This window comes from Octodon degus, unplaced genomic scaffold (genome assembly GCF_000260255.1).
Source record: "Octodon degus isolate 3935 unplaced genomic scaffold, OctDeg1.0 scaffold00040, whole genome shotgun sequence".
In the NCBI taxonomy this organism is placed as follows: Eukaryota; Metazoa; Chordata; class Mammalia; order Rodentia; family Octodontidae; genus Octodon; species Octodon degus.
This window is the reverse complement of record NW_004524616.1, coordinates 1,186,655-1,198,955: the sequence shown is the minus strand read 5'-3', so window position 1 is coordinate 1,198,955 and position 12,301 is coordinate 1,186,655. Positions and strand designations below refer to the sequence as shown.

The 12,301-nt window shown below is 41.2% G+C and overlaps 1 protein-coding gene across 6 annotated transcripts in view; it reads right to left on the bottom strand.

Moving 5' to 3' along the window:
- Sh3rf2 (SH3 domain containing ring finger 2) overlaps window positions 1-12,301 on the bottom strand; it is a 108,273-nt gene that overhangs the window by 40,218 nt on the left and 55,754 nt on the right. For 4 of the 6 annotated variants that reach the window (XM_023715367.1, XM_023715368.1, XM_004631233.2 and 1 more), the window contains exons 4-5: window positions 9,622-9,717; window positions 2,504-2,827 (exon numbers count right to left, since the gene is read on the bottom strand). In XM_023715367.1, the coding sequence (XP_023571135.1) occupies window positions 2,504-2,827; window positions 9,622-9,717 (420 nt within the window). The remainder of the gene's footprint in view (window positions 1-2,503; window positions 2,828-9,621; window positions 9,718-12,301) is intronic. The other 2 variants (XM_023715369.1, XM_023715371.1) reach the window with 2 other exon arrangements.

Below are 12,301 nucleotides of genomic sequence, written 5' to 3'. Positions count from 1 at the left end.
CTCTCTCCCTCTCTCCCCCCCTCCCCCTCTCCCTCTCTCCCTCTCTCTCTCCCTCTCTCCCTCTTTCCTCAGAAATCAGAAATAGGAGGACTTTTGCAAATGTAGCAGCAATATAAGTGAATAAAACAGTACAACTGGAAGGAATACTACTTGTTTTACACTTGATCTTAGCCAAAGGGCAGAGAAGTGATCAGGAACACTACTTGCTTTGAATCTTTTTATTCTCCCATAACCTTTTTGTGGGGGAGTGAAGTGACCAGGAATAAGAATGTGAAAGGCACAGAGAAGATAAACACTGGCTACATTTTTGGGAAGCCAACTCACAGCTGAGTGGGCTGCTTATTTGTACTGAGTGTAGGCTGTGCTTTATATATCTATGTGTGCATATAAAGAATGACTTCAAAAAGCTCTGCCACTCTGGCTTCACTGTGACTCATCAGGTCCCTGTTTTAGAGTGTGAATGCACATGTGTGTGAGCATGTGCATATGTGTATTTTGAAAGAAGAGCTGTGGGGGTGAAAGCATGTATGTATTTGTAAAAATGTGTTTGAAGTGTGTGTGTGTGTGGGGGGGGAGTTTTTTTAATGCAAGAGAGTGTATATTGAGAAAGTGCATATGAGTTTGTGTGTGTATGTGTGTGTGTGTGTGTGTGTGTGTGTGTGTGTGTAGTGCAGGTGGTGGGCAGCCTTACATGACAGCCAACCTCTTAGTGATTCAGACATAGTGATTCACACATATAAAGTCTTTAACTCTTTGGGAAGTTACCTAGAAGGGGAAACATGCATACCCATGTTTATAGTAGCCCGAGTCATAACAGCCAAGTCTTGGAAGCAGCCTATACATCCATTAATAGATGAATGGATATCCACACACAATGGAGTATACACACAGTGGAGTACACTTTACCATAAAGAAAGATGAACTTGAGTCATTTGTAAGAAAATGGACGCATCGTGAGATCATAATGTTAAGTGAAATAAGTCAGACACACAAGCTTAAATATCACATGGTTTCTCTTATATGAGAAATTCAAAGTATAAATAAAGAGGAAAGTAAAAGATAGATAATAGGAGGTAGGGAGCTAGATCTTTCTCAAATGAGAAAAAGACCAAGAGATGGAGGGCAGGGCAGACATGGATGGATGGATGGATGGATGGATAGGATAAGAAAAAGGAACTGGGCTGTCTTACGTGCATGTACTAACTCCCACAAGCAATGTAAATATTATGCACAGCAAACACAAAAAAAAAGAGAAAAAGATATAAAGTGCTGTAGGAGGTGATTGTTTTCCTTTCCGACCAGCACACAGGTCTTTGAGGAGCCCTTGACTTTCTCCTTCCGTCTTGTCTTGTTAAAAAGGGATTAGAGTCCAATTAAGCTCTTTAATCCCAAAGTAGAAATTCACGTTTAAAAACAAGATTTACAGCTTCTTGAAAAAATACATCAGTGCAAGTTGGGGTTTGTCCTTTCAAGTTGCCACCTGCATAGTTCCAAAGAGGGTTTTCAGCAGCACACCCAACATGAAGTTCTTCTTAATTACTTTGTCTCACACTTCTACTCCTTCATCTCTTAAAGTACCCTTCAACCTAAATAGCCACATTCTATCAGACGTACTTTAGCTTCTGAACTGCCACAGTGCATCTTGGCGTATTTTTCTTCCGCGTGCAACTCAGTGACCAGGGTTAATAGTAAAACTAGTATTAAGGGCTATTGATTACTGGGAGCTTAGCATACATTAGGCATCATTGCATTAAACACTTTCCATACATTATCTCATTAGGTATTTCATATGGAGACACCCAGGGGTGGCTTCCTGAGTGTGTGACTATTGGTCACCAGGGCCATCACTGGGTTTAATGCTCTGCTGGTATCATCTCGAAATTGTTAATCATTTTTGAGCAAGGAACTTGCAATTTCATTTGACATTGGGTCCCCAAATTATGTAGTCAATACATAGTCTGTCCTGAGAACACTCAATGACCCCATAGTTTCTTTTTGGTGCCTAATATATAGGGTTACCATCTCCTGGAAGTTCTTCAAGGGGCAGCAGTTGGGTCATGGCATTTAGCATAGGGTAGAAAGGTGTCTGTGAAGGTAGGCTATCATTAGACAAGAGGATGGGAGTAAGAGAGGGCAGTCAGAAGGATGTATATGATCACAATATGTTATTTCATGAATGCAAATGCCACAACAAAACCTAATATTTAGAAAAAATTAATATGCAGTAATAAAAATACATGGAAAAAAGAGAAAAGTAAGTATCAGAATTTAGGCATGTTATCTAACTCCTCTAGGACTCAGTTTCTTTATCTGAGGAAAAATGAGGAAAATAATACCTACCTCAATGAGATCATGCCTGTACAGTTCTAATAGGCATTACATACACCATTAGTTAATATTCATGCATCATGAGAGCTTAGTCAGTACTAAATAACAAATCATTTGCGATGTGGTGTGAATGCCCTGCTTACCTTGCAGGGCCCCATGCCCTAGGGATCCCTACCTGTCCAGCAGGGCTCAGAGGGAAGTCTGCCTTTTCCAGGGGCTGGGTGAACACAGAGGGGTTGCTGGAGTTGATGAGCACCGGGGTGCTGATCTCCACCATATGGCGCCCCGAGGGAGAGTGGACCATCCGATTGAGAGTGTTCAAGGCTGTTGTAATGGAGAACTGCCCAGGTCCCTTCCTCCTGGACCCTGGGGCCCTCCGGAGTGTAGGCGTGTTGGTTGTCTTGCCTCTGGGGGATGAGGATACCAGGGACAGACTTTTTGTGTGGGATGACTGACGCCCTTTGTTCTTCTCTAGGAGGTGTCTTGCTGTGAGGTTTGGCTGACAAGACAAAATGTCAGATAAGAGGTTAATCTTTCTGATCTGCTGTCAGTAGCTAAGTCGCAGCCAGCCTGGGCTAGAGATGGGTCAGGTACCACCTCCTTTTTCAGGTGGCCATTCCTGGGTCAGCATGAGAACAGCTTCTATTTTTTTTATGAACAATCCCAGCTACTGTGTTCTATTAAGTGGTTCACACCACTCCTACAGGTCTTACCCTTTTACTATCAACTGAGGAGGTTAAAAATAAGGCATGATATTCTTCTCCAGCCTGGAACACTGTACCTTTACCTAGTTCCCCCAGCCACTTTCCTTCACCCAGTGGACTCTCCCCCTTCCTCCAGTCACCCGGAGGCCCCACTGGAGGGCTGCTCACCCTTCTTGGTACCCAGCAGCCCCTCTGCTTCCTCATCACTGTGCTGTCCATTCCCCATTGTAATTATTATTAATTTTTTTTGTCTTTCTCCTGCTGGTTGGTTTGCTAGCCACCCAGGCAAGGGAGTTTTTATTATTCTATCTTTTAGCACAGAATAGACGCTTAGGGAGTATTTGTGCAGTAATGAGTGAACGAAGGTCCTCAAGGTTAGCACAGTTGATGTGTTTGAGGCAGAATGCAAATGCATTCAATACCCTGAATCCTTATGTTAAGGCTGGCTTTTATACTTCCTTTTAATGCTTTGTCTTTGGTCTCTATCTTATCTCATTGTCCTATACTTAGTCAGTGGTGTGGAGGTAAGACAGCTCTCAAAAAAGAGAAAGGATAGAAAAGCCTCAGTTTGCATAGCTTATCATTCTACCAATGGATTTAAGAGTTGAGTGCAAAACTCCTGGAAACGTAACAACTGGTTCTGTTGACCTAGCACCAGTCAGCTCCAGCACAGCACTGTGTTATGATCTGCTTTTTTTGCGATGCTGGTAAGCTCCCACCGGAAATATCTGTCGAAGGCATTCTCACTGAGGACCCCTGTGGGTTCATTTCTTTTGGAAATCCGAAATATGTTGATAAAACAAGGGTTCATATGAATTAACTCTTAAGTAGAAGGGTAATTACTTCAAGTTTCCATTAGTATTACTGGTACCAGTTGTTCTTTAAGATGACATGTCTCATTCTAAATTAGAAATTCAACTATAGAGGTAAGAAGGCTTTTCCCATTTAAAAAATTTACAGTGACACTGTGCAGAGGTTTAAAATAACTGACATAGAGAGGTTAACAGAAGATGCAGTTCTTACCTTGGAGTTTGTCATATTGCGAGAAACTCTTTAAGTTGGGGAATGGGTATTATCATGTCCACTTTAAAGATAAAAGAGCAGAGACCGAGAAGGAGTGACATAAATGACAAAGCCAACATGGAAACTACAGTGCAAGAGAATGTCAGATAGTAGTAAGGGCTCCAGTGTGACAGTGCGATTGAGGGAAGTGGCTTCATTACATTGGGAGGTTGAAGAAGAGCCTGAGAAGATGACATAAATGGAGACAACAAATGCCAAAGAGCTGGCCAGGTGACAATAGGAGTAGAACACGTCAGGCAGGATCATAAGCCAGTGGGAAGGAGGCAAAAACTTGGCCTATTTCAGAAAAGACAGAAGAAAGAAATGGAAAGATGGAAGAGAATAGGTGAGGAGAAAGGGCAAAAGAGCGGGCCCCACAGGTAGGCGGGTGCTAGGTCACACAGGGACTGGCAGGCTTCAGGTTTAAGTGTTAACACGAAGCCTTTGGGAAGATTTAGGTAGAATGACATGATCTGATTTATGCTTTTAAAAGCTTGTGTTACTATCTGGCAATTTCTTATGGTTAAAGACATCCCTAGCATCTGACCCAACAATCCCACTCCTAGGTAATTAATTATTCATGAGAAATAGAACTTATGGTCCGTCAAAAACTGCTATGCAAATGTTTATAGCAACTTATCTTTTTCTTTCCCTCCTTCCCTCCCTCCCTCCCACCCCCTCTTCATCCTTTTTGAAACTGGTCTTGCTATGTCACCCAGGCTGGCTTCCAGCTCGAAGCCTCAGCCTCCTGAGAAAATAGTACCCTTATTCCTAGCTATCTGCAATAGCAAACAACTTCAATTTCAACTATGAAATAAGTAGAGCAACTCTGGTACATTCATACAATGAAATAACCACATAGCAATAAATACCCAGTGAGTCTCGACTGCACTATACAACAGGAAAGAAGCGGGGTTCAAAAACCTACATTCTGCCTAATGTTAAGTGACACAAATCAGACAGGGAAAGTTAAATATCATGTGGGTTCTCTAATATGAGAAACTCAAAATATAAATAATTTAGAGAGCACGACAAAAGAGAAATGATGGGAAACAGTGAAGTGGAATTTGTCATGGTGGAAAAGGAATCTGGGAAAGAGAGAAGGGAAAGTGGGGTGGGAGAAGGGGATGTAAACATGGTCAAGGGGCCAAACATACATGTACTGATTCCCTAAGATCAATGTAATGATTTGTCTGGCAAACATAAACTAATAATAAATGAAAAAGCTACATTCTGTATGATTCATATATATGATATTCTAAAAAAAGAAACCCACAGAAACATAAAATAAATCAGTGGTCATCCAGTGTGGAAGTCAGGGAAGGGACTGGCTACACAGGGGCATTGTGAGGGCTTCGCGGGGGAGGGTAGGGTTGGAATGGTCCTCTCTTTTGAATGAGTTGTATGCAATTGTATGCATTTATGAAAACTTACAGAGCTGGCCACCAAATCAGCAAACATTACATAAGTAAAATGAAAATCTCATTCTAGTTGTTATTCAGAAATGCCAGAACAGAAGCAGGGAAACCAATTAGGAAATTAAATGAAATTGTTGGGGTGGGGGGCTCTGATAGCAGCTTGGGAACTAGGGGCAATGTCCTTCATGGCCCAAGCATGGACCCTCCAGCATTCATCCCATAAGGGAACAATGTATATTCTTTGAATTGAGTGAGTCATCTGCTTTTCTGGTATGGATAGCTTTAATGAAAGGAGTTAAATTTTCTGCTTTTGGCTTAATTGTTCTGCCCTGGGGTGGGCACCTCCACCAGTTTCCTATCAGCAACCCTGACGAAAGGCCCCTCGGGATGTGCTTCTGCCTTGTCCACTGCTGGTGTGATTAACAGCTCAGCTGGGGAATAATTGCAGGTCTCTTAGATTTGCACCCACTCGTTTGCAACAATATCCTTGAGGTTCATTGGGCTGGGCAAGGTTCATTCAATCAAGGCAGGCACTGTTGGAGAAGTCCTGACAAGAATAGGTGTAAACTCAGCATTTGTTTTGCTACCTTTTATGCAGGTACAGTTCAATAAATCAGATGATACAGTAACAGGAAAAATTCTGTTTATGTAAAAAAAAAAATCCCCATAAGAAGTCTTCCTTCCTTCCAGTTGCTCTGCACGACACTGGTAATTCAAAGCTTATTTAAAGAATGCTCAGCAAGTCTTAATGAAATTATTGGAATCAAAATTTAAGTACTGCTTTAAAAAGCTCAATTTGGATTTCAAGTAATTTTTGAAAAGCAGGTTCCCAGATTAGAGCAACCACTTGATTATCTTATCCCCTTCCTGGCAATTAGGAGAACAAATGAAGCAATGGCTAGTTTGATGATAATTGTGAGGATACTTGTAATCACTAATTTTAGAGGTAAAGTGGTAGGGAGAGTCTCCAGATGAATAATCATTAAATGTAGAAGTTTTTTTTGGGGAAAAAAAAGGGTTTCAGAAATGGATAATAAAATCAGTGGTGCCTTTCCCCCTCAGAGGTATGAAACATCATTTGAAGATAATGCAGGAGACTATGCAAAACCTTCACATCTCCTATGTGTCCAATTAGGTACCGATTGCTGCTCATCTCTGGCCTTGGAGAATTCACCACGCTCTCCCAGTTATTGCTCTTGTTCCCCCTCGGTAAATGTTTCTTGTCCCGACAAATGGCTCCATTACAGCCCAGACACCCAAACCAGAATGGGGCTGCCCTTGGTCACTTTCCTCGTGCCCTCCGCTTTGGCATTTGCCCAGTGCTAAGGATTCTACCTACCAAGAGGTCCTTGACTCTGTCCACTTGTTTGCAGTGCATCTCAGAACTGAGCCACACATTGCCCTCCTTCCTGGTCTTTCTGGATTTCTTCCTTTGTTTTAAGTTACTCTTCTCTCTCCACCCAGAGAAGCCACGAAGAAGCCCAAGTCTGATCAAGTCAATGTCTTATGTTTTTAATGGTTTCTGTTGGCCTTTGGGTCAAATCCAAACTTCATGTGACATGACTGAGACAATACTGACCAACTATTCCATGTCTGCCCCCCTACTTCTCAGCTTACTTGAAGTCGAGAGATGTTGTGTGGCTCACTTGGTGCAGCAGGCTGAGAAGGGGAGCAGGAAGTGTCACTTTTGTGCTGAGGCACTTAACTGCTGATTCACAAAGCACTCTTCCATCCCCGTGGAAATGAGGACATCGTGTGTTACAGAAAGAGCACCTATAAGATGGCCTTGCTGATGGGGCTGGCTTCCTGCCTATGTGAGCAGTACCTCCTAACTAAACAGGTAATGTAGCTGAGAGGTCACACTTCCTTTGTTAAACCACGGAGTCTTCAGGGGATGCTTATTGGGCAGCATAACCTAGAGTGTCCGACGGTACAGCATGGCTTATGCAGTCATCTGTGACGTGTCCTCAGTTCTTTCCCTGATTTCATTTGTGATAGTCACCTTCTTTTCTAAACCTCAGGCATGGATCTCTTCCGGTTCCTTGGATACATTATATTCCCTCTGTGCTTACCTATCCAGTCCTGAGCGTCTTTCACAGCTTGGCTTAAGTGGCCTTTGCTGACCTCCGGCCAGGGAGCTGCACATCATAGCCCCCTAGTGGTTCCCTCTACTTCACATTTTGATCATTTGTCACACTTGTGATTACTTGAATGTCTGTAGTTTCTGAGAGCAGGAGCCTGTATCTGTCTTATGTCCTATGACTTAGCTCAGGACCTGACATAGCAGATACTCAATGAAAAATTAGTTGAATGATTCAATGTATGTTTAAGATAGGGTCTTACTGAAGGGTTTGTTTTCTAAAGTTTTTCTGACCATCTTATTTAAGTCTATTTAGATAAGATATTCAAATAGAGATGGTCTATTTCTGACCATCTCTATTTGGCATTTCATACATTCACTTATTATTATTTTTCTTTCTGTGGTGCTGGGAATTCAACCCAGGGCTTTACACATGTTTGGCCACCTAATTTTTTTTTTACAGAGTGCCTGTTCTGTGTTAGGATAGCTTGTGAAGTACAGTGAGTACACCTGTCAGGTGCTCACAGAGGAAATAAACAACTGGGCATTGCTGAATTTTTGTGGAGAGTGTGGGTTTCTAGTCAAGCCTTATAAAGTAAGTGAACTGGAGCAGATAGAAAGCACCAGCAGGTGTAGAAGGGGCTGCAGGAAGAGGGAAATCCTAGCAGCCAGAATATCTTCTTAGTAACTGAGCAAAGGGCAACTTCGTGGACTCGCTTCGCAGCCCACCCTTCACTTATTTCATGCCTTCATTGCTCTGAGCAGAGGGGATAGAAAGAGCCATGAGCAGCAGACAGCACTCTGGGCCCAGCATTCATGCAGAGCCAGCTTTGTCTCTTAGGAACAGAATAGTGGGTCTCCTCTCTGCGTTTGTGCCTCTGTTCTGTTTTCACCCTGCCCTTCACAGGGTGGAGGTGGCTGCTTTTACTTCTTTGACAGCTCTCCAATCCTCATTTTTAATGCTTTGTGCATGGTAAGCATCTACTAAATGCGGCAAAACAATGAAAGCCCTCCTTTAAATTTGTGATGATTTGCTTTGAGCTAGGGTGAGGCCCATAGCACGACAGATTACGCTATTATGCTGAAGAAATAGGTGGGTAGCCTAGCAGGTTTTCTTTTCTTTTTAATAAAGTAGCTTAAAAAACACAGAAGAAATAAATATATGCCCATTTCAGAAGATTTAGAAAACGCAAGTTGACAGAAGATAATGAAAACCGTCCTGTACGTCACCATCTAGCGATCACTACTATTAATATTTTGACATACATTCTTCTGGTTGGTTATCTATTTATATACACATATATATTTATAAAGCTAGTTTCACACAGTTTAACATTTTTATCATTGTAGAAAACATATATAAAATTTACCATTTCAGTAATGTGCAGTAATGTGTGATACAGATCGGTAATGTTGAATATATTCACACTGTTAGGAAATAGATCTCCAGAACCTTTTCATCTTGTGAATGTGAAACTCTACACTCATTAAATTTATTTTTAACTTGACAATAAATCATGTTTTTCTATACCACCAAACACTCTGTGATATTAAATATTATTTTACAACATTTTGAAGGGAATGCATTTTTCTACCACTATAATTTTAAAAACTCATTCTTTATTGTTGAGCATATTATTTTAAATTTTCATCATTCTACACAAGGCTATCATGAATACTTTGCACATTTGTCCATATATTTTTGCATGTTTATCTAGATATTTCCTTACCAGAAACTTCCAGATGTAGACCTGCAAGGAGGTACATATTTTATGTGTTTTTGATATGAGTTAATTTGAACCTGGATAGGAGAGATTTCACCAATGAACATTCCCAGCAGCAGAATGGGAATGAACTATTTCTCTGTAGTCTGCCAGAATTGGGTAATTGTGTGGCATTTTTTCTTTCGAGACTTTTGGTAATTCTGAAATAAGGCTCACGCGCAGTAGGAATTGCTCTGAAGTCTCGCTGAGGCCCATACATGTTTCTCAGTCAGCTTGCATCAGATATAGACCTGGCACTCACGTACCTCTACAAACAAGATCGGGAAGATGCCTACTTTGTCTCCCAGTTTTCCTTCTGCCCAGTTCTCATCCACGCGGCTGATCACAGTGATGATGTCATCCTTAAAGAGAAAGTCCCCCAGTCAGCGTTTGGTCTCAGTGTTCAGGAGCTACAGGCTTGCTTTCAGTGGGCGTGAGGCTGGGGTCCCAAGTGTTTTATGATGGAAAGGATATAGCTTTTGAATGATTTCTATTTTTTTTATTTTAGTTATATATTTTTTTGGCTGAACCTGGGATTGAACTCAGGCCCTTGCACTTGCCAGGCAAGCGCTTATTCTACTGAGCTATCTCCCCAACCACCTACCCTTTTTTTTTTCTTTTGTGTGTGGCTCAGGAATGCCTTCAGGGCAGGTGTGGGGAATTGAACCACAGCATCCTGATTGCTTTGTTTAAGCAGTCACTTAAACAACTGAGCTAGATGGTGGCACACAGGACAGCTGAGCTAGGGGGCCTGCCCTTTTGAATGATTTTTTAAAGGAAATCTTCCTGTTAAAATGACCTTTTTCTATAAAGGGCAGCATTTAGTTCGCAAATTCTACAAAAGGAGAAGAAAAAATTTGGAGGCTCAATGGAATTAATGGGAAAAGTTGGCAGTATTTGTAATTGTCAATCATGCGTAGAATTTAAGCTTTTCATTTAAATTAATCTGATGAAGAAATTAAGATGGAAGCTGCAGATAGTTTTAGCTCGGCAAAAATAATGATGTCATGTTCATTCTGAAGACTTTTCAGAACCTATTCCATTTCAGTATATTAAACATCACAGCTTTTTATTCAAAATTTTCTTCTTATAAAAGATTATGTTTACATTTGTGGGAATATTTGAAAATACAGATAAACAAAACAAGAAAAAATTCTACCACAATATAGATAGAACCATTTTTAAGCCGCTTGGTTAACATATTTTCCAAATACTGTTTTATCAAGGTAAAGTGTATATACATAGAAATATACTGATTTGAAAAAATTTTCCAAGGTATGCATACATGAATACAATAGAGTACCTAATTCTTAGAAGTTAAATTGGAAGAAATTTTACGTTTGAATTTTTAAAATTTTTTTTTATGAATTTAGGACAGGGTCTACAGGGTAGACAGGGTTTCACTATGTAGATCGGACTCGTGATTCTCCTGTTTTCAGCCTTTCAAGCACTGGGATTACAGGCGTGCGCCACCACGCCCAGTCTCAATCACTGTCTCAGCACACCCTGGGGGCGGGGGGCACTGGCACAGCATGCCAGGGATTGAACCCCGGCCGCTACACTCTGCTGAGGCAGGCACTTTAGTCCACTGAGTTATCTGGACAGCCTAGAAATTTTACATTTGGCTGTAGCCATGAACCTTGCATATTTTTTATTTTCTTTTTCTTTTTGTATTTTAGGGAGGGATCTATAGGGCGTTCAGGGTCTCACTACTAGATCGGACTTGTAGTGGTCCACTTGTTTACAGCCTCCTAAGAGCTGAGATTACAGGCTTGTGCCACCATGCCCAGTTTCATTTGCCATTTTAGCGCAGCCCGGGAGCGGGGCTGGCACGGTAGGCCTGGGGAACGAACCCTTGGCCCCTGTGCCTGCTTGCAGGCGTTTTAATCTGCTGAGCTATTTGACTGGCCCACATCTTTTTAATTTATTTTATTTTATTTTTAAAGAACGCAAAATAGTGATAGAAAAAAAAGCATTAGAAACAATACAAGATTTCACTAAACAAAGTTATATAAATTCAGCAGTGGTTGCTGTATTACATGATGCTATCCTCAAATTAGTTGTTCACATTAGCAGATGCAAATGTGTAGATTCGTTTAAACAAAACAAAACAAAAGCAAAGTTATAAGAAATTCAAAAGAAGAAAAAAGAGCATTGGAGATACCTTGGCAGTCTAAGTGCCTGCCTGGCAAATGCAAGGACCCGGGTACGATCTCTGGCACTGCATACCATGCCAGACTTGCGCTGAGCTGGCCACTGAAACCAGACATGGTGGTGCACCCCTATAATCCCAGTGCTGGGGAGGCTGAGACAGAAGGATCACTACAAGTCCAAGCTGCATAGTGAGACCCTGTACCAAATTAATAATAGAAGATTAAAAAAATTTTTTTTAAAGAACAATGGGGTTGGGGAGATAGCTCAGTACAATAAATGCTTGCCTGGCAAGTGCAGGGGCCTGAGTTCAATCCTCAGTTCTGCCAAAAAAAAACCCTCCCAAAAAACAAAACAAACAAACAAATAAACAAAACAAAACAAACAAAAAACAAAAAAGGAAAAAAATCAGAGTTAAAAAAAAAAGGATTAACTGCTCCTTTCCTTGCATCTAATTTAAGACACAGAACTCAGGGTCCAGAGGCTCTGTCTTTTTTTTTTTTTTTTTTAGCAGAACCAGGGATTGAACTTAGGCCCTTGCGCTTGCCAGGGAAGAGCTTATTCCACTGAGCCATTCCGCCCCCCTGCCCCCCAGAGGCTTTGTCATGCTCTTTCTCAACTCCTAGCAAAAAGCACTATTCTGACCTCTTGTGTCATGCACTCCTTTTGCCTATTTGTGTGCTTTACACAAATGGGGTCATACATGACAGAGATTGTTTGTTTTTTAACTTTTTTTTTTTTTTTTTTTTTTTTAGACAGTGCTTCGGTTGGATGATAGAGTAGGTTATATCAGTT